The sequence below is a fragment of the Cygnus atratus genome, chromosome 1 (assembly GCF_013377495.2).
Source record: "Cygnus atratus isolate AKBS03 ecotype Queensland, Australia chromosome 1, CAtr_DNAZoo_HiC_assembly, whole genome shotgun sequence".
Taxonomy (NCBI): Eukaryota; Metazoa; Chordata; class Aves; order Anseriformes; family Anatidae; genus Cygnus; species Cygnus atratus.
The window spans coordinates 119,448,542-119,476,011 of NC_066362.1; the positions used below are offsets into that span (position 1 = coordinate 119,448,542).

The 27,470-nt window shown below is 42.2% G+C and overlaps 1 protein-coding gene across 1 annotated transcript; it reads right to left on the minus strand.

The window, feature by feature from the left end:
- Window positions 1–9,136: 9,136 nt before the first annotated feature.
- XK (X-linked Kx blood group antigen, Kell and VPS13A binding protein) lies at window positions 9,137–26,293 on the minus strand. The gene is made up of 3 exons (XM_035542131.2): window positions 26,049–26,293; window positions 17,584–17,846; window positions 9,137–10,626 (listed from the first exon to the last, which is right to left on the minus strand). Exons 1-3 carry the CDS (start codon window positions 26,291–26,293, stop codon window positions 9,800–9,802), a joined length of 1,335 nt encoding a protein of 444 aa, XP_035398024.1. The 3' UTR covers window positions 9,137–9,799.
- Window positions 26,294–27,470: the final 1,177 nt, after the last annotated feature.

Sequence of the window (27,470 nt, forward strand, 5' to 3'; positions counted from 1 at the left end):
CAAATACACCAGGTGGGAACACCTCAGTGCCTACAGCCTAACTATACAGGTGCTTTACATTGTTGCAGTTCATCTTATAAATACAAATGAGTGCTGTGATAGCTTTTTGCTGATTTTCCTCTCCCATTTTTCAGCATGGGGGTGACAGTGCGACCCAGTTCAGTGACCAGATGCCCGTCCACAGCCGGACATCTGACAGCTACAGCCTTTGGCTCAGCCCTCTTTGTACGGAGGACTGTAATATCAATAGGGGAAACACTGAGGAATGATCTCATGTTTAATGGACAAATCTAAAGAAGATTCATAGAATCAACAAATCATTTAGGTTGGAAAAGACCTCCAAGACCAAGTCCAACTGTTAACCTAGCACTTCCGAGTCTACCACTAGACCATGTCCCTAAGTACCACATTTACATGTCTTTTGAATATCTCCAGGGATGGTGAGTCAACCACTTCCCTGGGCAGTGTGTTCCAAAGTCACACAATCCTTTCAGTGAAGACATTCTTCCTAATATCCAACCTAAACCTCCCCTGGCACAACCTGAGGCCATTTCCGCTTGTCCTCTTGCTTGTTGCTTGGGAAAAGAGACCAGCCCCTACCCCACTACAACCTCCTTTGAGGTAGTTGTAGAGAGCAATAAGGTCTCCCCTGAGCCTCCTTTTCTCTAGGCTAAATAACCCCAGTTCCCTCAGCTGCTCCTCATAAGACTTATTCTCTAGACCCTTCACCAGCTTCATTGCCCATCTTTGGACACGCTCCAGCACCTCAATGTCTGTCTCGAGGGGCCCAAAACTGAGCAGAGTACTCAAGGTGCGGCTTCACCAGAGCCAAGTACAGAGGGACAATCACTTCCCTGGTCCTGCTGGCCACACTATTTCTGATACAAGCCAGGATGCTGTTGGCCTTCTGGGCCACCTGAGCACACTGCTGGCTCATATTCAGATAATATGACACAACGAACTGTGGCACCAAGGAGCAGGCTTTGCATAAAGCTTTTGCTTTAAAATTATCCTTTAGCTAGAGTACTAAGAGGTGGCTCATCCTTGTGCCAAGACTGAGCATGAAGCCTACGTGCTGCTAAGTCATACTTAAGCTGCCTCTTAATAAAGATGACACTGTTCCAGCAACAAAATTCACTGGACTTACATGTTTCTCTTTGCTTATTTGTCATGATGCAACTTTAAAAAAATAATTTTTATTTTTATTTATTTATGGATTTGCCTTGATGAGTTGGAGAGTTGTCTGAGAGTAGCTTGCAAAACCTTACTTGGCTTAAGTGGTCTTGGGTTGACCTAAGGCCCTGCACTGGGAGCATGACAGCCTGCTCTAATACACTCAAAAGCTCTGAGGCAACCATCCATCTCTTTGAAAGACTTAATGAGGTTATAAATGACACATCACTTGGACTTTTAACTGTGATGACTTTCTTCCAGGTTGAATTACCATTGGATCACTACCTACAGATGCCTCCTGTTCCAAGATTGTTTACAGGACTTCACACCTCCCTCTCTAATACGTACTTAACACTTTCAGAGAAACCATGATTAAAAATTACATTAAAAGGAGTAGATTGGATTGGGGAATAAATTTTCTACATTATTGCTCTTGGTTTTGTTTTTATTAGCTCTTAATACAAGGTTTGATGGCTTAATGATATTCTCCCTTTTCCATTGCTCAGGCTTTCATAGGAGTAGAGATAGATGAGAGATACCTCAACTCTTTCTCAGTTGGGTTTAGAGATCATTTCTCCTAAATATTTTTCTGCCAAAGCTAAGGGAGCTGTGTCCACCTTGTTCAAAATCAGATCTTTTACTGCTAATTATAATTGCACTTTCTTTTGTATTCTGGGATGCAACCCCACCTCAATGAGACTTTCCTTGCCTGTCATGGAGAGTCTACCAAATCATGCTTCAATCCTTTGCCAATAATTTTTCCCTTACAAGTACATTCTTCCACACACTAAAATGACATTTAGTTTTCTAGTACTCTAAAAGTTTTTGTGAATCAGTGATACATTTAAGACCATAAGTAGTTTGTATTTTTTAATTTTAGATCCTGTTAGTAAATCTTTTGTTTTGTTTTGTTTTTCTTTTCTTGCCTGAAGAGACAACTGTTCATTTGCTGGTATACCCTAGAAGGAACAGTGATGTTTATTAAGATAGCAGCTGAAACACATAAGCCCTTGACTGCTATCGGACAACTGATTTATAGCTGCCTACTAATTGATTCCTGCTTGGGACCCCTGGGGTTTCCAACTCACTTCGTACCAATGGCTAATCATGCTGAAGAGTCAGGTATAACTGGCAGTTGAGTCACTTGATGAGTTACTGGTACAGCACTCTTCAACCTTCTCTGAATTTGCCTTACAATCAATCTTTATGGCACAACATCAACATCGTTACTGAGATCCATGTTTCATAGCAAGACAGAAGTAATTATTTACTTATTACATCCCTTGCCTGTTCCCACTTGATAATCTGTCTCCCCTTCAATGTTTTTACTTTCCTCTTGCTCTAAAGTAGCTTGGTTCATTTCTGATCCAAACAGCCGAATCACTGTAAGACTTATCTTTTGCAATGTCTTAAGTTTCTCTAATCAATTATATTTTATCTCTCTGTAAAGAACAGACACTGACTTCCCAGGGCATCACATCCTGTTAGTTGATAAAGAAAACCAGATCCAAGCAGGAACCCTTCAGCAACCGTGTGGCATTAAAAGCTCTCTGATATACTGCACAAGTTATTGCTTTTCTTTACGTGCATAAGGAAGGTGTGAACAGCTGAGCAAACTGCATGCATTATGTCAGTGGTAATATTTGTGCTCTGACCATTTGCATGGTAATTGCCTATTTCTTGATGAGATACAGAACCAAAACTAATGTGTGTACTGCAATGCTATGTAATTACAAACTGTGCTGGTATAAAAATTGACAAACAACAAAAAGATAAATTAAAACCAAATGAGGCTATGCCTAGATTTGAAAGGCCTCAGTTTTTGAGGCAAGGTACACAATATTACTGTACCCAGACTCCTTACTTGGGCTTGCACTGTGCACCTTATGAGAACACCAGTGGATAAATCTAGGTTCTTCTTCACCTGAGTTTTTCTGAATTGCCCCATACACTTCTGTAGGTTTGCAATGACCCTTGCCTTGCCATCCCTTCTCTCCCCTTCCCTTCTCTCCCCTTCCCTTCATATTTTTCATTCCTTTTCCTTTAAATATATATATATATTTCACTCGTGATTGGGCTTTTTTCTCCTTGTTGCTTAAAAATAAGAAGAAAATGAAAGAATAAGAACATCCAAAACAATACATGGACAGTGAAAATATATATTTAGGAAACATCTAATTACTCTGTGGTTGTAAGCTACCTTACTTTCCCTGTAGTATCAAAGTTGATGCTACAGTTCCAAAGATGATTCTACACTTGTTTTAGAAAATCTCCTTCCCATTCTCTTTAAAATGCATCTATTTTTTTTTATCACATCTGTATACTCCTGAATACTGTACTGTCCACTATTATTAACATTTTCAATGTAGCAATGAAGAATTGATGCATTCCATGAGCTCAGCCAATTTCATAGCCAAGTAACTTTAGCTGTAAAGATCAACTGTACTGAAAAATGCAGCCACGTGTTTCACTGCATTGTTTCTCCATTTCTATTTAAAATGATCACCATGAAGCAACAGACAGCAAGAAACAGCAGGAAATGTATTCTACAGAACATAACTGATGTTAGGAGGGCCATCAGCTGCAAAACTAATGCGATTGCAAGCATCTCACTTTCTGTTATGTGTGCTAAACACAGCAGCTCTTACTACAACACAGATTTATACGAGCATCAAATCCACACATAAAGAAAACAAAATGTTACACTGGTACATTGACTGTAAGTTGCTGTTTTGATTTTAGCCTCTGCATTAGAAGCCAGGCTTGAACTAATGTTCACTCTGACTCTCTCTGGCAGTGCTCTCCATCAGACCCATCCCTGATCATGTTGCTGAAAGTATCTGTAGCTGATTCAAGTTCTGTACTGACAGGGCACATTAATCAGATGAAAAGAACAGCTGATGAAAGAATTTCCAGAAGTTAATATATGTAACATTTATTCCCTGTCACTTTATTTCCTCTGTCAAAATGGGAACTTTTACAACTATGAATGTGAAGGCACAGAACACGCACTTCAGACAGGCTGTTTCTAGTTCATTAAAGCAGATCTCACCTTCAGGACCAAAAAGTTTCATCAGTGATGTTATTCCAGAAGAATCTCAGTAAGCAACTTCCAGCTAATTAGCATCTGTCCTCACTTACCTTCATTTACCCATTAACATGAGTCTGTAGTTAGAACCCTTTACACAAATAAGCATTCGCCTCTGAATTTCACATCTGAAAGGTGAAATCGTCATACCTGAATACAGACACTTATGACTTCTGTAAAATTTAATTTCAGCAGCACGAGATTTTCCTTATGACTGTGAGAAACCTGGAAAAGGATGAAGCTGTTCTTTCTTTGTCTCCAGGATATAAAGTTGTTGTTTTGGATTTTGGAGTTGTGATTTTGGAGCACCTACCTTGTATTTTGACTTTAATATTGCGGTGAATCTGAGAAACCAAACAGTTTTATTAAACTCCTTTTTACAGGTCAGTAAGAAATTACATAATCCTTAACAACTCTTACTTTAAGTCTTCCGTCTCTAGAGATTCAAATTTTCCATCTCTGCCAAATTACTATATATTCATGTTTCAGTGATGACTCCTGAGTGATTGGAGTCACTGCAACTGCATTTTAAAAGACTGAACTATAAATATCTGCTACGATGTTTGGCTTGCAGAAATCTCAGTTCCAAATACTGTTTTCTTTGGTACATAAGCCTTTCAAGTAGGTGGGAAGTAATAAAAGATGGTTTACTGTTTTAGACTAGATACTATTGGCTGCTATGGAAAAATGTAGGCAAAACAGGGGAATAATATATATATTAAATTATAGTACAGTTTACCAGCCCCAAATATTCATCAGTCCTGAGCCAAGCTGCAAATGTTACCAGACTGGCCTGCAAATAATCAATTCTTTTTTTCTTCTAAAAAAGGATTCATTTTAGTTGTCATACATTTTTCAAGTCTAACAACCCCCTGTCTTTTACTTGAATAGTTAGAAACTTACCTTAAACATGGTTTTCTGCCATCGGTGGAACAATACCAAAAGCATAGTTTCCCGTAGAGCTCATATTGCACCCTATAAACTGAAGTGACTCCTGTTATGTCCCACGACTTTTATAACGTCCTCATCTTCTTTTCCCTGTGTATCCCTTCATCCCCACAACTTCTAATCCTCTTTCACTCCAAGAGCGAGAGGTAGCAGGTACATGGATCACTGAGTGTGATACACAGCCTTATCACACCTAAAAAGAGCGCTGATTGCTTGGCTGGTGTGGGCTTGCTAGTGGTCAGCCAGAAGGTCAAGTAGGTAACTTAACGTTGAAACCTTGCTTATCAGTAGGTTCATTCTATCAATCTGTATCTTCTCCTCCTGGTAGCTGATAGTCTTCACAAATGTGTATAAACCTTTTATTTTTCCCCTCAGATTTCTACCTTCAGAAAAATTTAAAGTTGCCTAATGAATTTGGTATGTACTGGGGAGAACAGGGACGACAGAGAGGCGGGATGGTCACCCACGTCTCTTTTCTTTAAGAAACCACATTGAAAATCAAAAGCAGTGATTCTCTTGAATCTGTAGGCAGATACTATCAAGATTTTTTAATAAAAATAAAAAATAAAGTAATAAAAAAATGCAGAAATTATCAAAACTGTGCCCAAATCTGAAATTTTTCATTTAGTTTTAAATCTGCATTTGATTTTTTAAAAAAAAGTATACTTGTCATTCATTTAAAAATCATCCCCTGAAACTAAAAACAGTATCTGTAAGAAAGGACTAATTACTTTCTGCATTTTAGAGAGGGCAGATAGTGGTGTCCATCACCACCAGTACTTCTAAAACGTTCGTCATTTAGGTGGCATGCTGACATTTCAAGCTGATACATATATGTATAAAATAGATATCATATGACTCCACAGTAGTCCTCAGTGAGAATTTTGCTGGTTATTCCCAAGATCAGAGACGAGCATGTGATAAATCCAGATGAGCATGAAAGGAGTGTGCAGGAAAATGTAACAAGGTCCTTTATAAGGTAATGACGATTCCTTTCTGCTTCCCAACGTAAAACAATTAAATACATAACTAAATCTTGACAATAAATAACCTAAATTGATCTTGTTTTTTATGTCACTTATTTTAAACCACTAACAATTTCAGCTGAGATCCCCACCAGCTAGTAGCATTAGAAGCACCATTGGATTTAGGTGAAGAACTCTCAGATCAATCACAGATTATTCTGTCAGATTTGCTTGAAAACATTTCTTCTACTGTGTGGTACCAGGTGACATAGTGCTATACAACCTTTAGCTTGGATTTCTGAATGCAGTATATTAAGAACTGACACCAAAACAATGCAAGTTAGTGTTTCAACATTTTAATTCATGTTGTTTTACAAGTATAAAAGACGTACCAGATCTTGCATACTCATATCCATGAACAATCCTTACTGAGCAATCCTTCGTGTGACTCAGGACTACTCAAGTGAGTTCAGTTTTTAACATTAGCCCTATACCCTTCCATTGAATATATACACCTCTAACATTGAAAAATCACAGTAAATTCGCAGCAAGACATCACTCTTTCATATACATACATCCTTCCTAGCTAATACTACCCTTCTCTCAGTGCTGCCACTAGGTGTATTGATAATAATACTATCTAGACTGTCACTGTCCTGGGAAAAACTGCATCTCCTGGCATTATAGCACACTTCAGAAACATAAGCTTGTCCTCTAAAACACTGGTCTTGATGCAACAGAATATCTTTGTCTCTGACTCCCTCTCATTCCTTCTTTCTACCAGCAATGGCAGCACCGCAGGATCAAAACACACAGAGCAGCAATATGGCTAGTCAATCTGCACGTGATGCTGCGGTGACACGAGGCACAGAAAAAGCAATGGCACTCACTGTTGATGAGGCCAGCAAAAAGAAGGACAGAAAAAGCAATGGCACTCATGTTGATGCTGTGTTTAAACTGTATTTGGCTAGTATTTGGCTAGTCTGTACCTAAGGCAAAACCATATGACAGTGATATAAGCCATACAATCTTATTTTCAAAATATTTAATATTTAAATATTTAAATATTAAGATTTAAATATTCGGGCTTCTATGCATGCACGTGAGAAAACTAGTATAAAAATAGGAAGTAATATGGTACATTCTCTAAAAATATGCATATACATTAGTCTTCATCATTAGCATGTAAAGTTGAACAGTACTCACTGCATATATATACTGGACTCCTGGCTGTGTCGTTTACAGCTCCCTCCTGTTGACTTCCCTGTAGCATAAGCATTTCACTAGCTGAGGTTTGTGAAGTTTTCACTGTTTCAAGTGGCAAAATCACAATTGGACCATCATTTCCAGTGTCCAAAGTCTGATTTAAAGACTTGAGAGCTCTCTTCTTAGCTGTGAAGTACTTCTACACATGAAGTCACTTTGTTCTCAAAGACTAAAATTTCTCACCTGGGCGCATATGTAGTTAGGCAATGACTTTAATTCCCTGATCATCAACGACCACCCAACTATGAAGTTAGATATTCAGTTCTAAGAATACCTGAAAAATTGGCCCCATGTGCTGAACTATGAAGGTTTGGATTTAAGGGGTCACATTCTCACTTGCTCCTTTAACTCACCATAAAAAAAAACAAAAAAAAAAAACAAATGGAAATACTCTTCTACATCTAGAAAAGTGCAAGGAAATACTATACTGTACCTTTATGTACAGAAGTACAGAGAAATACTGTAGTGTCTTCAAAGAATCACTTCACTATTCTAATGCTACTCAGAGAGAGAAGTTAGAGAAGAGATGTTGGGTTTGGGTGACTTCCCCAAATATATCAAGTACATTCCCATAGTAAGCTCATGCCTAAAAATTCCTATTACTACCCACCAATAATTTAATGAGATCTACATATACATACCACACACATACGCACATTGAGCAAAATGAAAAACATAACTCCATTATAAAACTGAAGTAGGAAGACATTCATTTACAGTGCAGTAAAGGAAAAAATAAAAAATAAAAACAGCTTAGCTCTGTGCAGCGCTGCACGTGACATCTCATTACAAACGACCTCAGACCCCAACTTGAGACGTTTCTAATAAAATGGTGTTGATATCATCCCTACTGAAGAACTTCTCATCTTCCATAAAGTAGGATGGAAGTTAGGCTGAGGACACTAGAATGTACTTTGAATCATGAATTGCTTTTTTTCCACGAGCAGCCACAATGTGTTGTGCACAGAAGAAACCCAAGGTGCTAAGCCATCAAAGTGCAAAAAGCTTTCATTTAATTTTTTAAAATGCAGTTGTTTTTGTGTATTTTACTAAATTGTACTTCTTGCGTGTCCACCTGCTAAAGTTTTCTCAGTGATTTGCAAAATACAGAAACACTTTATTTGTGGTGGTGATATAGTGCATTGAAGAAAAAGTCAACAACTTCCATTTTATTTCAGATTTCAAGCCTGTGGTAATTCTGAGGTAAAAGAAGCCTGAGGTTTTTGCTGTACTGATATCAACCTAGCCATAATACATCACAGCCTCAAAAAGGACTCAGTCTTTTCTATCTCCACGTAACAAGTCACTGAGTTGCCTGCTTGGTGTACTATCAAACTGCTGACAAACACAGTAGCACTTGTCCCTGCTAATTTTAGCCATCTAAAATGGAGACATGGTCAAGACTAGTGGTCAAGACATCTGGTTAACACTGAGAAACAGGCCTCCAGAGAATGATCCGTGTCACCTAAGACAACGTTTTAAGATGCGCTGAATCACTCGCTGGAGATGTTCCCTGGAGAGCACATACCTGACTAGTTCATACAATCCACCCAGCTTCTAGGTATTTCAAGTCATGTAAAGTGAACCCCACCCTAATACAAGAATAACACAAATAATAAAGTATTATTTAAATGATTATATCAGAACAGTGAGCTATTCCAGAACATTACAATTAATCTGTTAAATTTAATTCCCTTACTAACAAGCAGCAAATATGAAGAGTAAAACAGTGCATAAGCCAATAACCCCTCTGTCCATTCTCAGTAAGTCACATTTCAGTATTAGTGCTGGCTAATTAGCCGTTTCTTGGCAACCTAGGCAACTGTGCATTGTAGAAGTCAAATTCTTATGCCACAGAGAGAAGAATTATTTTATGACATTGATTAGAGTGTAAAAAAGTCTGCCATCTGAGGAAAGCAGACCACAGCTATAGTCACTAGATAGTCAAAGACTATGCTCTGTTTCCATGCTAGGGTGGCATGCCTTAATGACATCCTATCTGAAATAAAATGCATTTCCTTCCATCCTCAGATTTCCTGAGTAAGATGAGAATCAGGCTAGTTTTTGAAGGATGTCTTCTATAATGATTTCAAATTGAGCACGTGATAATAAAACCATGTCAAAAAGAATCTGAAACAGAAGTCTACAAACAATGACTGCTTTCTACATTCATACATAAACACATACAGGTACACATACCCATAAGCAACGTTTTCCATAAAGGTAGGCTTGTCAGTCTTCATGCAGCATACACCTGCAAGAAAGAAAACCCACCCACAAGACACAATATCCAAGATGCCCAACATTCCCAGCAGGTGACCTGCAACCTTCCCAAGGCACATACTTGTTTCCAGTTATACTAGGCATTGGAAGAAACACTTTGATGACGATTCCCATTTTGAGAATCTGTTGTCTTGTTACTGCTTTGTGATTCATCAGCATTTTCAGATGATTTCAACTCTGCCTTGTCTGTTACTCTGGTGGATTTGGGAGGCTTGCAAACAAAGCAGAGGAACTTGAAACAGGAGAGCAAACCTTCGGTAATGCTGGATGAAAAGAGTTTTTTGCACGGGTGACAGAACTGGTAGAACACCAACATGAAGAGGACAGCCATGCAGTAACCTATCAGGAGCTGCAAGACCAACAACGGGGCACAGACGTACAAGTAGATATCAGTTTTATAGATGTACCACATCAGCAGGAGGAATGCATTCTCAATGAATCGCAGCATGTAATACACAGTCAGACAGTACCAGTTTTGAGACTTGTTAATTAAGTCAGGATCATTGAGCTTCACCTGCACTGCCGACCAGCAGAACATGTTAATGCCTGCGTACAAGAAGGTGAGAAGGCACAAGACAATGGTGGTGCCGACCCTGCTCAATGCCTTCTCTATGTTCTCGGGAAACGGGGACTTGCTTTGCCAGAAGAGAATCCACGGGTAAAAGAAAAAAACAAAGAAATTCACTAGCACAACGGGGAGAGTCCAGATCTGAAGGACTGAGCTGAAAAGGACCAGCACTGTAACCCGTGTAGCAATCTCAAAGCTTCTCCACATGAATATGCAGAGGTAGGCAGCTGGTTTCACACTGATATCGTAATCATCATACTTAATCTTAATAGCCAGGATGTTGCAGCGTAAGGCGCCATATACAATTGACAGGAGAGAAAGGACCATAAATACACCTACAAAGAGAAAAGACAAATCAGAACCGTCATCTTCACAGAAGACATTGCATCAGAGTAATACAGAGATGCAACTAGTTGTCTTCACAGCACTTCTAGGGATTCCCAGCAGGGCAAAAAACCAAAAAATCCATTCCTTGTATCCACTTCTGGGTTCTTACTCTAACCCTGTGTCCTGTTTTGGTCCCCATTTGTTACATTTCCAAGTAGACAGAAAGAGAAAAGGCAGTGAAAAAAAAATCACAGGTGTCTCCCCACCACCTGCCCAGGACTGTTTGTACATGTACTGTCCTTGGTGATTACACAGCTCAGTTGTAAGACTATGAAAAGTTGCTCTCAAGCAGTACTCTCACAGTACTCCCTAAGGCCCTGGGGTGCTACTCACCCTCTGTACAGATGAAGGACCGAGCCACAGAACCTAAAACTTCGGAATTAGTTGGGCATGCAGACACCACAATGCTTTTGATGTATTTTGTTGAAGCAAATTGTCTAAGCTCACAGAAGTCTTATGGCACAGAGCTCAAAACTGAAAGTCAAAGCAGTTTAAACCCAAAACCATCTGTACCTTTTTTTTTGGCCTTTGTAGACAAATATTTGCTCACGTATCTATATTGTGATTTCCTATACAGGTATTTTCCTTATGCAGCTATCTATACCATGCATTTAAAAAAAACATTTCTTTTAAAAATGACTTAAAATTTAGACCAACTCTCAGTATCTCCCATCTACCCGTATCCCTCATGTGAAGGTTTCCCTGTATTAATGTTATGTAGAAAGTAAAGGCAGGGACTGGCTGTTACCTGGCTTCTACTCCAGAAGCAGCAGGGCAGAGCTTTCTGGCACTGCAGGAGGGACTCCTAACTTGTCACATGAAGGCTCAGCCTGCTGTTTTGAGAGTCCTCAGGCACATTTAACAGCTGAGTCTCGACAACGAGAACGAAGAGAAGCAGAGGACAGACTTCTGAACTGCCCTGTAACAACCAAGATGCAGCAATGCACAACCTCTGGGCTACAGCACTCTGTTAACTGATTGCCAGGTAGGAGATGTGCAAATTAAAGTGCTGAATTAACAAGCACACTGAGGATGGGAACCAACTAGGAGAAAGTTTATGACCTAAGCAGGTATAGATGTATAAGAGCCCTGGACATACATAATAAACACAGAAGCATCCCAGTGGTCAGGAGTGCTAGCTGTGCATTGTTTCGTCAACATCTGCATACCTTCTATGCAATTTTTACCAACATGCTGATACAAGGGACCAATTTCAGGCAACCCCATGCAATACTTTTAGTTCCAATCTGCATTGTTTTCATGCGAGGAACACTTCAAATTTTAATCAGTTAAGCACAGTAAAAATTATTGTTGTTGTTGGTTTTTTTTTTGTATTGTGTGAATGAAACTAGCCAAGCTAACTGGTCATGCTACAGAGCATTATATTGCACCAGACAGAACAAGATAAACAGAGTTGGCAATTCTTGATTACGTCAATTACTTTTGTAATGCTTAGCAGCTAGTTCTTGCTGCAGCCTTCGATTAGTTCATGTAATTATCCAGTACATGAACGAGATTGCCTACTTTGCTATAGCTATTTAACCATGACTATCATTTTTTTCTAATTCAAGTTACTAATTTCTGAGCACGACTTTGAAAAAAACAAGTGTATTTTAGGATCTCTAATAAGTTTCTCACAGGTTTTTCCCTTCCTTTTAGGTAAACTCTCTCCCTCAAATGCCTCTGAATTACTTTGGGAAAGAATTAATTCTTTTTATCTAAATTTTGAATAGTACTCAGTAAACTGAAAAAAATGCCATTTTATACTGTAATTTTGTACGTGCCAGTTTCATGTTGCATATATTCTCTGAAAATGGTTATTTTTTTGTTTCACACTTAAATTTGTAATGTGCATTTTTAAACGTCTTTCTTACAGTCCTACACTTGATCTGAGTATTGTTAAACATTAGAAAGCATTGCCTAAATAAGGAAGAGCAAGTGAATGGAGTCAATAATACCACTGTGGTTCTTTCCAAAGTCACTCCTGTGGCTCCTTTCAAAATCTTTCCTGTACTTTTGTGTTGAGTCTAGAACTGTGAGAGAACAAATAACTTCAATGAGCTAATTAAGCAAAATAATGCTCTGAGAGTTTAAAAAACAAAAGCACACAGAACAAGTAAACCACATACACAAAAAAATCCACTGTAGAAAGTGTGCTTCTGTCCTGGAACTCAAGCTTATCTTCTGCTTCTGATTCCGTTTTAGGGATTCTCAGTGAATCTCAAACTTGCCCTAATAACTCAAACCTTCTAAAGAGGCACTGCTCCATTGATAGAAACTACATTCATGCTGACTCTGGTTTAGTACTGTAATCCAGTTCAGCCGCTTTTCCAAAAGCTCAGTACTGCCACCAAACTACCAGTTCAAACATCACTTCTAAGTCTGTGATATAGATGGTTTTAGTCAACCACATACAGAAATGTGGAAAGGTGATGTTATTGTTGCTTTCCCTTATGATCTGTCACTTCTTTGCCTGCTCACGATAAAGGAAAGTATCTTCCTTTGAGAGTTCAAAATCCTTTAACAGTTCTTATAAAGGTGGCATTTCTGTTCTTCCTTCCTACTATATATATAGCAGAAAGCTATACTTTTCTCACAGATCAGAGATGCACAGTCCCAGAATCATTCAGGTAGGCACTGTTTTACTTTTTGGTTTTGTCACTGCTACAACTTTTAATTGAAAAAATGCATCTTTTCCAGCAGAATGATTTTATTTTTAAATGGCAGGAAATCCCCCTTTTGAGATTATTTTGTGTCTGTAAACAACTTTACTGCTGCTAATAGCAATTAAAAAAAAAAACAAACACACTTTAAACTTACAAAGGAAACAGATCTTTCACATTTGATACTGCACGCTGTGAACTGGCCTTTTTTCAAGGGTAGTAGGCCAAATCATGCAATCCTTCCACCTCCAGCCAGCTATTTTTGTCATTTAAAATAACTCAGGTCTTTCCAGCACCTCCTGGCCTTGAGCTTCACCAGGTGGGATTACCTAAGCAAAGCAGTCCTGCTGGCTGTCCAACACTGTGTAAGCAGTCACGAGCCTGATGTCAGCCATACCTTAAATGCAAGGTTTCAGTTGGCTCTAAGACAATGCATGATAGTGACAGATGCTGTAGCATTTAGTACAAAGTGAAGCCCAAATGCAAAAGAGAGACTGTATTGGGTTTACATGGCAAGGTTTTGGTAGCAGGCAGCTGTAGGGGTGGCCTCTGTGAGCAAAGCCCAACAGCTGCCCCATGTCAGAAAAGGGCCAGCTCCAGCTGTCTCCAAAGGGACTCACTGCTGGCCAGAGCCAGGCCAACAGGTGATGTTGTCTGTGCCTCTGTGAGAGCAGATTTAAGAAAGGGAAAAAAAAAAAAAACCTGCTGTGCCACAGCGGCTGGGAGACAGGAGTGAGAACCAGCCCTGCAGACCTCCAGGTCAGTGCAGCAGGAGGGCAGGAGGTGCTCCAGGCAGGCAGCAGCAGTTCCCCTGCGGCCTGTGCAGGGAGAGGCCCCTGGTGGAGCAGGCTGTCCCCCTGCAGCCCATGGGTCCCACACGGAGCAGATCTCCACGCTGCAGCCCCCCCGTGGAGGAGCCCACGGGGAGCAGGTGGATGTGGCCTGGAGGAGGCTGCGGCCCACGGAGAGCCCGCGCAGGAGCAGGCCCCGGGCCAGAGCTGCAGCCCGTGGAGAGGAGCCCACGCAGGAGGGCTTTATTCTGCTTTTGCAACTCTTTACTCCTCCTCATCTTACATTCTTGGCAGACAGTGAAATGACAATTTCGGACAATAACAGACACTGGCAAGAATCTGATTGTCCAGAATAAAACATCCAGGGAAATTTATTAATGCCGTGAACCACACAAGAAAGACACGACACGGCACGACTATGGTTAACAAGCGATTAGTCAAGGTTGCACATTCCTTTCAGAACTTTTTGATTCAATAGTGGAAGCAATAATGAGTTTCAATCAGATCTAAAAGGGACAAACCATATTACAGAATCATAGGATCACTTAGGTTAGAAAAAACCTCCAAGATCATCAAGTTCAACCATTAACCTAGCACTGCCAAGTCTCTTGAGTTGTCAGGAGTGGGAGGTGGCATGATGGTAAACAGTTTTAGATTCATGGATGATAGTGTCCTCACTACCTCTGACCAAGCAGAATCTACACAGAATAACAGATGAGGTAGTGCAGAAATCCAGAAAAATATAGACTGATGAGAAAACACGACAAAAAATATCGAAATCAGAAGACAAGAAGAAAAGCATAATAGTTATAACATGGACAAATGTAAAGGAGTGTGTCAAAGAACAGGGAGGTTGAAGAGATCTGAAATGTGGAAGAAGAGCTGGACTTGCTGCTAATTACTTTGATAATGCCGCAAGATCCAAAGGCTGAAGTCATGTCTCTCCACATAAGAATCCCCATGTACACATAACAAATAAGCTGAGACTGTGGTATGCATTATTCCTGCTTGCTGTGGAGGCTGAATAATAGTGACGGAAAAAGATATTACTGCCGAAATAAGCTAGCTGAAGAGTGCAGAAAGTCTCAAGACTTCAGAAGGTAAGATACAACAAAAGGAATATGGTTACGGCTTAATTTTTCATTGACTCATAGGATGGTTTGGGTTGGAAAGGACCTTAAAGATCATCTAATTCCAATACCCCTGCCATAAGCAGGGATGCCACCCACTAGATCAGGTTGCCCAGGGTCCCATGGTCTTGAACACCTCCAGGGATGGGGCATCCACAGCTTCTCTGGGCAACCTGTTCCAGTGCCTCACCACCCTCATCGTGAAGAATTTCCTCCTAACCTCTAATCTAAGTATCTCCTCTTTTAGTTTAAAACCATTCCCCCTTGTCCTGTCATTATCTACCCAAGTAAAAAATTGCTCTCCATCTTTTTTATAAGCCCCCTTTAAGTATTGAAAGGATGCAGTGAGGTCCTTTTCTTTTTCAGGCTGCTTGTCCCCGACTCTCTCAGTCTTTCTTCACAGGAGAGGTGCTCCAGCCCTCTGATCATCTTCATGGCCCTCCTCTGGACCTGCTCTAACAGCCCCACATCCTTCTGGTGCTATGGGCCCCAGGCCTGGATGCAGCACTCCAAGTGGAGCCTCACAAGGGCAGAGCAGAGGGGGACAATCAACCTCCTCGTCCTGCTGGCTGCTCCTCTGTTGATATAGCCCAGGACATAGTTGGCCTTCTGGGCTGCAAGAACGCAATGCTGGCTGATTTTGAGCTTTTTGTCTACCAGAACTCCGAAGTCCCTCCCAAGAATTCATCAGAAATCATTTTTCTGGTGAATGAGTTCTTATGGACTCTGCCATTGTTCTAAATCGCTGATTAAGAAAATAAACTTAAACTTATTAAGAAACTTAAACTTATTAAGGAAATAATCAAAATTCTTTTGACTTCTGTATTTTACAATTACACTGGACCTGCTATACAAGTAGCTTCTGGGAGACATGAGGTAAATACTGCATTCGCTGGTGGTGTCTTGCCCTTTCTTTCTATTCATACATATTTACTGAACTCCCTGGTGAGCCACCTTAGCTCTGGTTGTTTAACTTCACTTCACGCACAGAAGATCACTCATCAGTCTGTGAGAAAGAATTTACCTTGGCAGTGACAAATAAAAGTCAAAAGTAATAGGGAGTTACAAATCATTATTAAATATGCATTTTTCTAATGATCTGGAACTCAGGGCTTCTCCTTGCAATCATGACCAATAAGGTCAACACTAGTAATAGAAGAAACACAATAAAAAGGTGACCTTTCTTAAGCAAATGCCGTCTCCAGCGAAGTGCTTGGAAACCGTGCTAATTACACTGCTCAGCAAAGGATTCAACTGCATTGTCCTTATCCCAAATTGCAGATTCCATGGTTATTTGAAGAGTCTACCTGAGCTGTGAAGTACTCAGAAACTCAGGAGCAATGTCTTTCAAGTATCAACTGCTATAATGTTAAACAAATACTTTTGTATGAAGACCTTCACCTGTTGTAATATCTCTTTGTGCTGACTAACCCTTCAGCATGCTTTTGTCTTCCATCCCCTAAGTTGTGAGGAAAACCCTGACATTACTATAAAGGCTTCTTCAAAACAAACAAACAAGGCCTTCGAAAGACCTGTGGCCTCTCAAGGTGTCGTAGCTACAAGAGCCATTTTGTATTTCAGAGAAAATCCTGCTTGTTCTCACAGGTGCCAAAGGCCTTTCTCACATCAAAAAGCCAGTTGTCCTACCACCACATGGTGCAGGTTCTTCTACTAGCAGCCAGCCACCGAATCAAGATTGTATTTCCACAGTGCTGGATCACATAGTGGAGCAAGACGTAAAGAGTCCCATGGAAAGAGAGATGCATCCTAGTAAGTCCATGTGGTGTAGCACTGCTTGGTGAAGACTTAACAGCTTGGGTCCAGAGATGAGATGGTAACATTTGCATACTAAGTTACGCCTTTTGATTCCAAATTCAGAGTCTGGCACAAGTAAAAACAGTTTGTGGCCTCAGTCACACTGCATTCCTGAAAGTGCGCCTTTCATAATGTATCATGACAAAATATACTCTGCATTGTAACCCAAGGAATTTTCTAGAAAGTTTGCTCAGAAGCCAAAAGAAAACAGAGTTGTTGTTTTTTTCTCTTCATGAAGACAGCTCAGTCCCTCCAGCTGCCTCCCTCTCATGCCGTAAGGGCCACTTATCAAATTAATGCTTCTACAGCAACCGAAGTACGCTAAAGGAAATGTTAGTCTCAAACACGATGACATAAACTTTGTCAGCAACACCACCGTCAAAAGCTACCAGATGAAACCATCTGCAGTGTGTTCAGTTCTTGTCAGAGGCAGCTACTCCTGGCTGCTGACCCTCCTCCTCTCCCTCCCACCAAATTACGAAGGCAATGACAACAGCTCCACCTACTTCTGGCAGCCGTTATCTCCTGCTGCAGGACACAGATGTAGAGCTGGAGCGTGAGCTGGGGGGCTGAGCCGAGGAATGCCTGGATCACAGAGGCCCTGCTGAATGCAGACCTGTGCGTACACAGCTTGCCTTCGGCCTGGCCCACTTCCTTCTCAACTTCTTCGGAGTACCCATCCTTGGGCATCTGCCTCTTCTTCGTGATGCTGACATACGGCTCTTCGACTCTGCCAGCATGGAAGTAAATGTAAAAGACTTCCACACACCTACAAGCAAATCAGTAAACAGAGTAACAGGAAAAAATGAAACAAAAGCACAGGTCTTCCCACTGCTTAGTATTTTAAGCCATTTTGTACAAAGTCACTAAGTCTTTTGTTTATAGAGCAAACCTTACACATTTTCTCTTCTTGGTACATTTGTAATAGGACAGATTTTGCTATGCAAAAACATTAACTGCATGTGATGATAGGGCAATAATCTGGGAGTGCCTTTGGGGCTGCTTGTAGGAATACTTGGACATGGGAAGAGGTTTAGTTGTTTTCTGTGAGCTGCCCTTGTCCTCTGCTGTCCTATTAAAGTGCTTTAACTACTCATCCACTATAATGTTCGCAGTTTCCCAGCCCAGGACCCAAGTTGAAAGTGTTTCTTTAGATTCTTTTGCCTTCTGGTGTTATCCATACACCTGTGACACACCAATTGGACACAACAATAAATCCACTTCTCATACCTTTGTCTTACACAAAACATCTCAAGACATCAGAGAGAAGCTCAGAGTACAAGTGGGTGCATGCACCTCAAGCACAGCTGGACTCAAACCCTTGCTTGCTCAAACCCTTGGTCCAAAAATACAAGTACCAAGCAATAGCAGCAACAATGAGAACAAGCAGTTTAGCACCCTGCAACTCATGATATTAGCCTGTTTTAAAAAGATTTAGAAACAGCACCTTTACTCCTTACGTTTGCTTAGATTTATTGCAACATTTAAGAAATATGAAACACAGTCTTGCAAAAATATTCTAAATAAGAAGATGCAATGTTTTCAGTTCCTGCAGTTCTTCATTTTTTAAACACTGATGATCCAAACCCTGTTTATGTAGCTCTAACTTGCCACACATTGACTTCCAAGGAAAAAAAGTTGTGCCAGTACATACATTTCTATTCACAAATTACATATCGTTTTAACATATTTTATTACACGTTGCCTCTACCCATGCATGGAGAATAACCCATATGTTGGGGGGGGGGAATGGAAAAGGGATGAAGGGGTTGGCATCAGCAAGTGCTACAGCAATGAGGATAATACGACTCCCTGGGTACTAAAGAAGAAAATGCAGCCTCAGGCAGACTTCTGAAAGGAAAGTTCCTGAAACTTCCTTCCAACAATCAATTTTAGACTAGCAAAAACTTTACAGACACTATTCTAAGAGAGTCCTGTGGTATAAAAGTGTCAAGGTTGGGCTTTGGTGTCAAGCAGGAACTGAAACACTTAAAGGAACAGTCAGCATTGTCTGAGAAGTAATAATGAGCAAGTATCTGCTGAGGTATAGGCAAAGTCGCAAGATGAGGGGGAAGAGAGAGGAAAGAAATGCTCTATTTCTGTCACATTGCATAGGGTCCTGAAGATACAGAGCCTGCTGTGGAGAAGTCTCTATATAGCAGAAACATAAAGGACAAACAGCATTGGCTACTGAAAAAAAAATGATCCTCCGAAACCCAAACCCAATGTGGACAAAACCTATTTTGTCTTTTATGCCTAACACTGCCACTTCAAAACCAAAACCAACTGATGTGTGAGCTGCACAATTAATGATGGATGGCTTCCACTGAAGCTCTCTCCCAGCTGAGAGAGGACTTCAAGGGGAATGGAAACCTCAACTGCACAGGCACCCTGTGACACCACTTCTAGTTACAGCTCTTCTCATGGCTGGACAGGTATCTCGTCATCTTCTGGTGTAGGCATCATCCTCTGATGAGGACTCAGCTGTCTTCTTTCTTTCCATGGTGCCCTACTGAGGTTCATCTCTCCCTGGTTGCCTCCATAGATAACAGCTGCTGGAATGCAGTAATCTCTGAATGTTTTCTAGGTCAAATTTGGCCAATGTATTTTTGTAATGTCTTGTCTTCTATTTAAAAGTATCTCACAATTACCAAGCGTAGACCTATGCTCGCCTCAGACTATTAGCTATCATTAAGTTTTCAGCTTTCCCTACTCCTCCTCACCACCCCCCAGCAACTGCCAATTCAGTCCTTTGGAGGAAAGCCTTTAGAAGCCTTTTAGAGTGAAGTCCGCAGGCTGATCTAAAAAGCAGCACTGATAAAAATTCATTTTCCCCCCTAACTGGACCACTCGCAAGTTTCAACTGCTCTAGATGGAGAGCAGTTTCAGTACACTGTAGTACTAGCCTTGATTCAGTAGGCTTCAGCTACCATGCTCACTAAAAATATCTGAAAGGCCTGGTACGCTGGAGGCTCCATTCACAGTGGTGACTTTCTATTTTTTCTTTGTTAAACTTTTTAGTCCCTGCCAGCTTTGTTCCGTGTGAGAGAATCCATACAGCCAAAAATAAAGTGTGAAAAATTAATAAAGCACAACAGCTTATGAAGCGAACAGAGATTCTGAAAACAACAAATTGATTTTATTCCAAAAGAGAGGTCCCAGAACATTTATGTCTTGCTTAGTATTCACCACCATCTATTCATCCTGAGCTGAGGGCAAGTCTGAAGCTATTACGGAAAATGAGATCTCAGCATCAGCCTCTGAACTCTTGCAGTGTATGATTAAAAGCAAATATAGCTGAGGGACCCATCCAACAAATTTGAGGTAATCCCATAAAAGAGGTGATAAGATTCCCAGTATTTGCTACAGTCAGTAGTCCTATTACCAACAAAAAGATAGGTTTTGGAGCAAGCATTTGATTTGTATTTATTAGCTAGGTATTAAGTAACAGTATATTGGCTCCGCGTTTATGATGGGAAATTTTTATTTCCATGGAGGAAAGCAAACGTTTCCAATACAGTGTGAAATGAACGGTCTGATCAGCACACCTTACAGCCAGAGGGGACTTTAACCAGTGCGACAGAGCAATACAAATGATATGAGCAAGCACTGAGACTTCACCAGTAGTGATGCCCATCTTCTCTCAAGTCCTAACCATCCCATACAAGAGTGTCTCTGGAGGTGATGCCTTCTGGGGCCCACAACAAATACATTCAAGACTGCACTTGGTGCCACAGCCCATGCAGAAGCTTCAAGCTCTTCTACAGAATGGGGAATTCCGGAGAAGACCCCATTGATCACTGTTCATTGTTGCTCTGCAGGAACAGGAGTGGGACGTCCCAAGTTCTGCACGAACCATTTCCTGCAATTCAGGGATGTTTAGGGCCCTTCAGCAGATCCTCATACGGAGTCAAGCAGAAGGCCTTCAGCTTGGGAGTTACACAGGATGCAAAGCAATGACAGCTGTAGTACAGGCTAAGAAGGAACTAAAATTAATTCAAAGAAAAAAAAAATCAAACCTACTCTCCACACTGGAAGTTAAGAAGTGGGAAAAAGATGTGCTGCTTTCTCCTCTGTTGCCGAATCTTGGCAGAGGGAAGAGCTGTACTTTTTCAAGGGTCCTGATGGTGCTTGCAAAGAGTGATTCAGCAGCAACACTTTCGTCTTCCACACTGTCTGTAGGAGGAATAATCCTATGCCTGTTAAGAGCAAGCACCTCATTCCCTCCTTTAATCATGGATGCGTGGGATTTAAATACAGGCAAAATAATGGTGCTATGGAGAAGGAGCAGGCAATGAAGACATGGAACTTCCCACATCCAACAAGTGCTCCAAGAGCAAACGTCCATTTGAGAGGCCTACCCAGATATGTTCATTGCAAATGTACAAATGGATTTCTCTGATGAATCCATTTTAGTAAATCCTTTTTCTTCAGTGAAGTGTGCAAAAAGACTGATCACGCCTACAGAATTACTTATCTGTGTCAGACAAAGATTTGTTCTCATTCATTTTTCCACCTTACAACTGCACTGACTTTCTGTTCATCGTGTCTTGGGACACCTAACACATCTGCTCAAGAATAAAGGAAAAATAAAAACAAAAACAAACCTGAAGAGGGTCTAAGGCATATTCATCCCATCTGGAAAAGAGGGAGATGCGCCAACAGTTGTAAAGCTTAGAGCTAGCTGAATCTCCTAAAGTCACATCTGCCAATGGCAGTCCTACAAGGAAAAGAGTTTTTTAGACCTGTGCTATCCTGAACTATAAAGCAGATCGCTAGGAAAGACAGACCACCCACAGGAGACAATGCTTCTGCACAGCAAGACTTAGTAAGCTAAAATGGTGAAGATAATGCGTATTAGATTTCCAACTGTAGAATTATGTGCCCAAAACATTAATAACTGATCATTTCAGCCTACCAGTTATTATTAACCTACCTATTATTTCCTACAGCTCACAGATATCTAACTTTAACCATAACAACTGCTCCTCTGGCAGTTTGACTCAAACTTCCTACTACCTCTCCTTTGCTGCTGTCTGCATGGTACATACGTGCACGTCATTTTGTTTCTCCTTAAGAAACAAAGCCTGGTCCCATTAAAAATCTATACTGTATATCCTTGTCCCATTAAAATCTGGGGAAAACAGTCATTACTATTCAATATATGGGTCTATTTTATTTGCTTTCAATTTTTTTTCACAAGAGAAGTTCACCTGGCAGACAGAGCCAACTCCATGACCACAAGTCCTGTCTGTTCAAGTCTGGCAGAAATCTACGTTCCTTACTTCACTCCCTTCACCTATCAACAGCTTGCAGAACAGAAAAGGGCAAACAAGTTAACAGGGGTTTCTGTGGCACCCTTCATGAAAAGTTATTTGCATTTTGAACAAATCCTTAGGTGCGGAGCAATACAGTAGCAAAAATACATCCAGTGTTTTTTTGGAATTGTTGCAGTACCTGAAATCTTGAGACAATATTGGTGTTATAGGTGCTGTACAAATGAACAGAGAACAAAGAGACAACCCTTGGTCCAGGAGAAGCCAGTAATAAGCCAAAAAGATCATTGCAGTCTTTTCCAAATAAAATAAAAATGTCTTCAATCTCTCATTGAACTTGGCTATCATTTTAAGTCATCTTTTGTGTTGTAATTTATTTTGTATGGTAATCTCATCTGAGAAAAAAAAAAAAGGAAAGAAAAGAAGAGAAAGTATCCAAACATTTTCTAAGTATCCAGATGCATCACTGCGTTCATGAGAAGTGGCACCAACCTGAAATGCTGCAGTACTCCCCGCCAGTGCCCAGAAATCTGCAGTCAACTTGTTCAGCCAACTACTGCGAGTTGTCTCTGGCAGCCTACGCCCTGGAGATCTGCGTCAGGGCACCAGAGGGGATTAGGAATTTTACTCCACAAACTGCTCTGACTTTATAGAGACACTGTTCTTAGGGGGAGAAGGAATTAAGAAGGGCAGGCAAACAGTACTCTTCAGGTACAGCACGTGACCTCTGCAGGACGAGGGGAGCATCCTAATTTTAGTGCTTCCAGGGGCAGGCCAGCGAGTGCCTCGAGAACAGGTGGAGCGTGGGTGTCTGGGGAAAGCGGCGGCATGCAAGAAGATTTCATAAGGGAATATGCTTTTTTTCTCCTGTAATACAGAGGATTCAAAATAGGCCAGACCATTTGGCTTGCTAAGCTAAATACACTCCCTCCCCTACCAAGATATTTCCATGCCGTTCTCCAAAATTCAATCTTAATTTTTAGGAGAAAGAGAAAGGGGAGAAAAATTTCTTCATGATCTTAAAAGGTAGGCATCTCCCACATGTACACGTGCTGTCTGTCAACCAGTGCGCTGATGTTTGAATATTTGAGTCTGAACAGAGAAACACTAAATACCCTGTATCGTGCCACAAACCCAAGAGAGAGGGTTAAAAAGCTAATGCTGGCTTTCTTAAGGTCAGCCAAAGCAGACCGGCCTCTATTGAATTATACCACCCTGTGCAGTCTCCAGGCTATTTAGCATTTCCTTCTGATGTCGCAAGTGCACAAAGCCTGCGACAGCTCTACCGTCTGTGTCCTGTTTGAACTAATTTGACCCAAAAAACATGCTGGGCTGTGGAAGAGAGGTGTAAGACCCCCACTAACGAGGGACCAAACACAGGAGATAGCATGAGGCTTTGTGCTGTGGCCACAAATTCTTGGGGTCCAACAGAGCTCACAGTGCACCTCAGCTGGCTCTGTCTTGTGTCCTGGTGTGTATTTTGGATAGAGGTGATAAAAGGCTATCATTCAGAACAGAACATTCAATTTTTTCCCCCTTTTCTTCAGTCCCTAGGGACTACTGGGTATAAGTAGCTTTGAATTAAAACAAACAAACAAACAAACAACAACCAACAACATAGGACAGAGACAGAGATAAACAAACCAGCAGCCCTTTTTAAAACGAGGAAGCAGATGACTAACAGCATCAGGGCTCTCTCATTCAAAGCATCAAGGTTTGCCTAAACGGATGGGACCAAATGGCCTCAGGGACACTGTTTTTCTTCAGCTCTCAGCGGTAAAAGCCACAGTGAAGTGATAATACAGCAACATGTTTTGCCTTCTAGCTATCCCCCTCTACTTGTGTACACTCCAGTCCACACAAGACAGTAAGCCTACTGTGCAAATCAGGGAATGGTGACATATTTCACGTGCTGAAAACACTTGAGCATTCCCAGCTTTGATCTACACTTGATGGGAATTGACATGTTTCCTCTTCTGCCACACAACAGTGTTTAGTGGCAGCAGAAAGGAAGGCAAGGCAGAGGAAAACAAAGTCCCTTACTGTCTATCTCAGACCAATCACTTCACCTTCCCACCCTCCTGTAATGTATCCTATGAGTAGACACATTTCTCTGAATCCAAAGAGGTTGTTTTCTCTGAAACTTCCTCTTAATTTGTAGAGTCCTTGCAGCCTTTAGCTGGAAGCAAGTTTTTCAGGTGGCATGTGTACCACCTTCTTTTAATTAATAATTATAATTTTGGTTATCCCGGGTCTAGAGAGAGGCTGATTCATACTGCCTACACGATGCCATGGGACCTGTGGCACGGGCACACCGCAACACCTCCAAACTCTCTGGAAATGCTGAGGTAGCAGATATTGGAGGTGGTGCACACACACTCACTGCAGCCTTCGTGGACACGAGAGGGCTCCCAGATGCCCACTGGTTTCACAGCAACGACTGTGTCTGGGAGTTCACTGACAGCAGAAAACATTTCCTATGTGACATGTGGCTCATGTTGTAAACAGAGAAGCTTACTGTTGAGATGGAAAGGAAAAGTGAAATCGCGCTTGGATAAGGTTGAAGCAGAAGTCTATGTCTCTTCCAGAAAATTAGAAAGAAAAATTTCTAATTTGTTGTTGCTGTTTATGTCCTTTGTTACTTCTTCACATCTTGCAGCTTCCCATGACAGTCGTTCCAGCAACTGTTTTAGAAGGGCAAAAATCCTTAACAGCCTCTTTATTTTGAGAGTTCTCTTTGGGTCCACTCCTGTTTTCCAAAAAAAAAAAAATAATGTGCAAGTATTTTGTTCTTCGCTTTTAGAAAGCCAGAGCTCTTCAAGAACCTGTTATGCCATAACACAGTAATTGTTATGCCATAACATGGTAATCTCTTTAAAGTATTAACAAAAACAAACCAGCCAGGGTTACAGAGGAATTCAATGGGCTTTTTTTGTGAAGTGTAAGACGTTCTGAAACACCCAAGCTGTTCGCCCTCATTAGTTTGAGCTTAACAAACCTTCCATTTCCACGCCATCCAGGAATTTCAAAAAGCTCCACAGATACCACGTTTATTCTTCTTGTCTTTTAAAGATTTGACCATAAATTGGAAATGAAAATAAATTCCCAAATAAACTGGAAACGAAAGCCCCCAGCCAATGTTTTGTCGTAGGTTTTCACCAACTCTCTAACTTTTAATCTGCCTTTTTTTTTTCCCTAAGGGCGTTTTCCATCAGTTGGACTCAGGTTGTAAAATTCTGCGAGGCGATTTGGGGCAGCTCAGTACCCGAAAGAAGAGACCGGCTAGGGCATTACCAGCATTTCCAACATGCTGGGACCCTTGCTGTCCTGTTAAAGGGGAGCCTGAGCAAAGCCTTCCCTTCTCTCGTGGAAGCAACCTTGGGGTATGCAGCTACGGATGAAGCAGCAGCGAACAAACACAGCCACCGCACGGCTTATCTCATCTGCAAAGAGCCACCCGGGCAGAAGCTACGCGCAGAAAACACCGAGGAAAAAAAAAAAAGCCAGAAGGAAAGCAACAAAACACGCACTGTAGGGCTCTGCAGGGCCACAAAACTCCTGCCCCCCAGCCCCTGCGCCTCTTCCCCCCGGCAACACGCCTTTCGGTGCCGCCCCGGGGCTCGCAGGCACCGCCACCCTCCGCCCCCCGGGGCTCCCCGCAGCCCCCCAGCAGGACCGGGGGGTCCCTCACCGACCTGACGAGGGGCCCGAGCTGCAGGAGGTGCAGCAGCAGCACCAGCGGCCGGTCGCGGCTCACGTCGCGGTGGATGAAGACCAGGCTGAGCTGCACCAGCGCGCAGGGCAGCAGGGCGAAGAGCAGCGTCAGCCACTGCCACATGCGGTCCCCCGCCGCCCGGTACGCGCCGCTCAGGCACAGCGCGGCCGCCGTCTCGGCCACGAACAGGACGACGGAGACGAGGACGGAGCCGGGGAATTTCATCGCCGCAGACACAGCCCCGGCCCGACACACGGACCCGCACACCCAGCGACCGACTGACCGCCGCGCAGCGCGGCCGCCGCCCGCCAGAGGGGGCCGCAGGGCCCGCGGCCGCCGCCCGGCCCCGCCGCACCCCCCTCAGCTTCGCCTCGGCTTCGCCTCACACGCCCCTGTGGCCACAAAACCCAAAGGATGGCCCGCGACACCCGCTGTGCGGTGGTGTGCTCATCCCACAGCTTTTCACTTCACCGGCAGGGGCCAGGAGGCGCCTCCTGCCCGTCCCTCTCCCCTCCAGAGCTCTGTGGTGGCTCGGGATGTGCCTCGGGGCACCCTGCGGGTGGCAAAACGCGTAGCCTAACGGGCAAGGCAGGCCTCTCCATAACATCCCGAATCTAAACACCTGGAGAGATATAACACCCTGAATATAAACACCTGGCAAGTTACAAAGCTCCTGAGGCATCAGGTCGGGCCTGCACGCTGCGCCAAGGAGGGGTCTTCAGTCGCTGCCTCTCGGCGCAGACCCTCGGTCCATGCCCACCAGGCTCTCCCCTCTTGAGCTCCTCTTTCTCCTGGCTGGTGCCCAGGTAGCTGCGGATCTGCTTGTACACATCAGCTAGGAACCGGAGAGCTAACAGGAGCACGCAGGAAAGGCAAAGATGTGGAGTCCGGGATCCTTTTAGCCGATTAATGGCATAGCACTAATAGCTACTTCTGCATGCCAGCTAATATTCTGTAATGCTACCTAGGTTGTCACCAGATTTATAGAAAAAGTGCCAATAACACTTTGTTTGGGACGTTTCTTGACCTGCCTCTGCACTAGCAAATCACGAGTCCCATCACTCACCTCTAGCTGAGCTCAGCTGATGGTGGCAAAGGGGAAACTTTGTTCCGGGTGTGCCTAGGTCATTGTGGTGCTCTGGTACTGGGATCGGAGGGCTTTTACTGGGATATAAGCAGGGTGAAAATAAACAGCAGAGCAGCAAGCTTCAATCCACAGGCCGAAAGCAGCCTGTCTTCTGTTATCTCCTGTGACACAACCATGGGACAGTTCTGCTGAATCACTAAATGCAGCCTGGATGTTTTACCTAATTCTCACATAAATGATTTTACCTTTGATAACACAGTACTGCTGAAAGCCCTGGAGCCTTAAGTCACTGTTCCAGAAAGAAAAGTTGCCGGG

What these genes read in the sequence shown, in the direction of transcription:
- XK (XM_035542131.2), bottom strand. Translation starts at nt 26,293, where the DNA reads ATGAAATTCCCCGGCTCCGTCCTCGTCTCCGTCGTCCTGTTCGTGGCC. An exon ending in CAGCTCGGGCCCCTCGTCAG is followed by an intron (nt 17,847 to 26,048) that starts GTCGGTGAGGGA and finishes ATTTGCTTGTAG; the next exon opens with GTGTGTGGAAGTCTTTTACA. An exon ending in GGAGATAACGGCTGCCAGAA is followed by an intron (nt 10,627 to 17,583) that starts GTAGGTGGAGCT and finishes TTCTCTTTGTAG; the next exon opens with GTGTATTTATGGTCCTTTCT.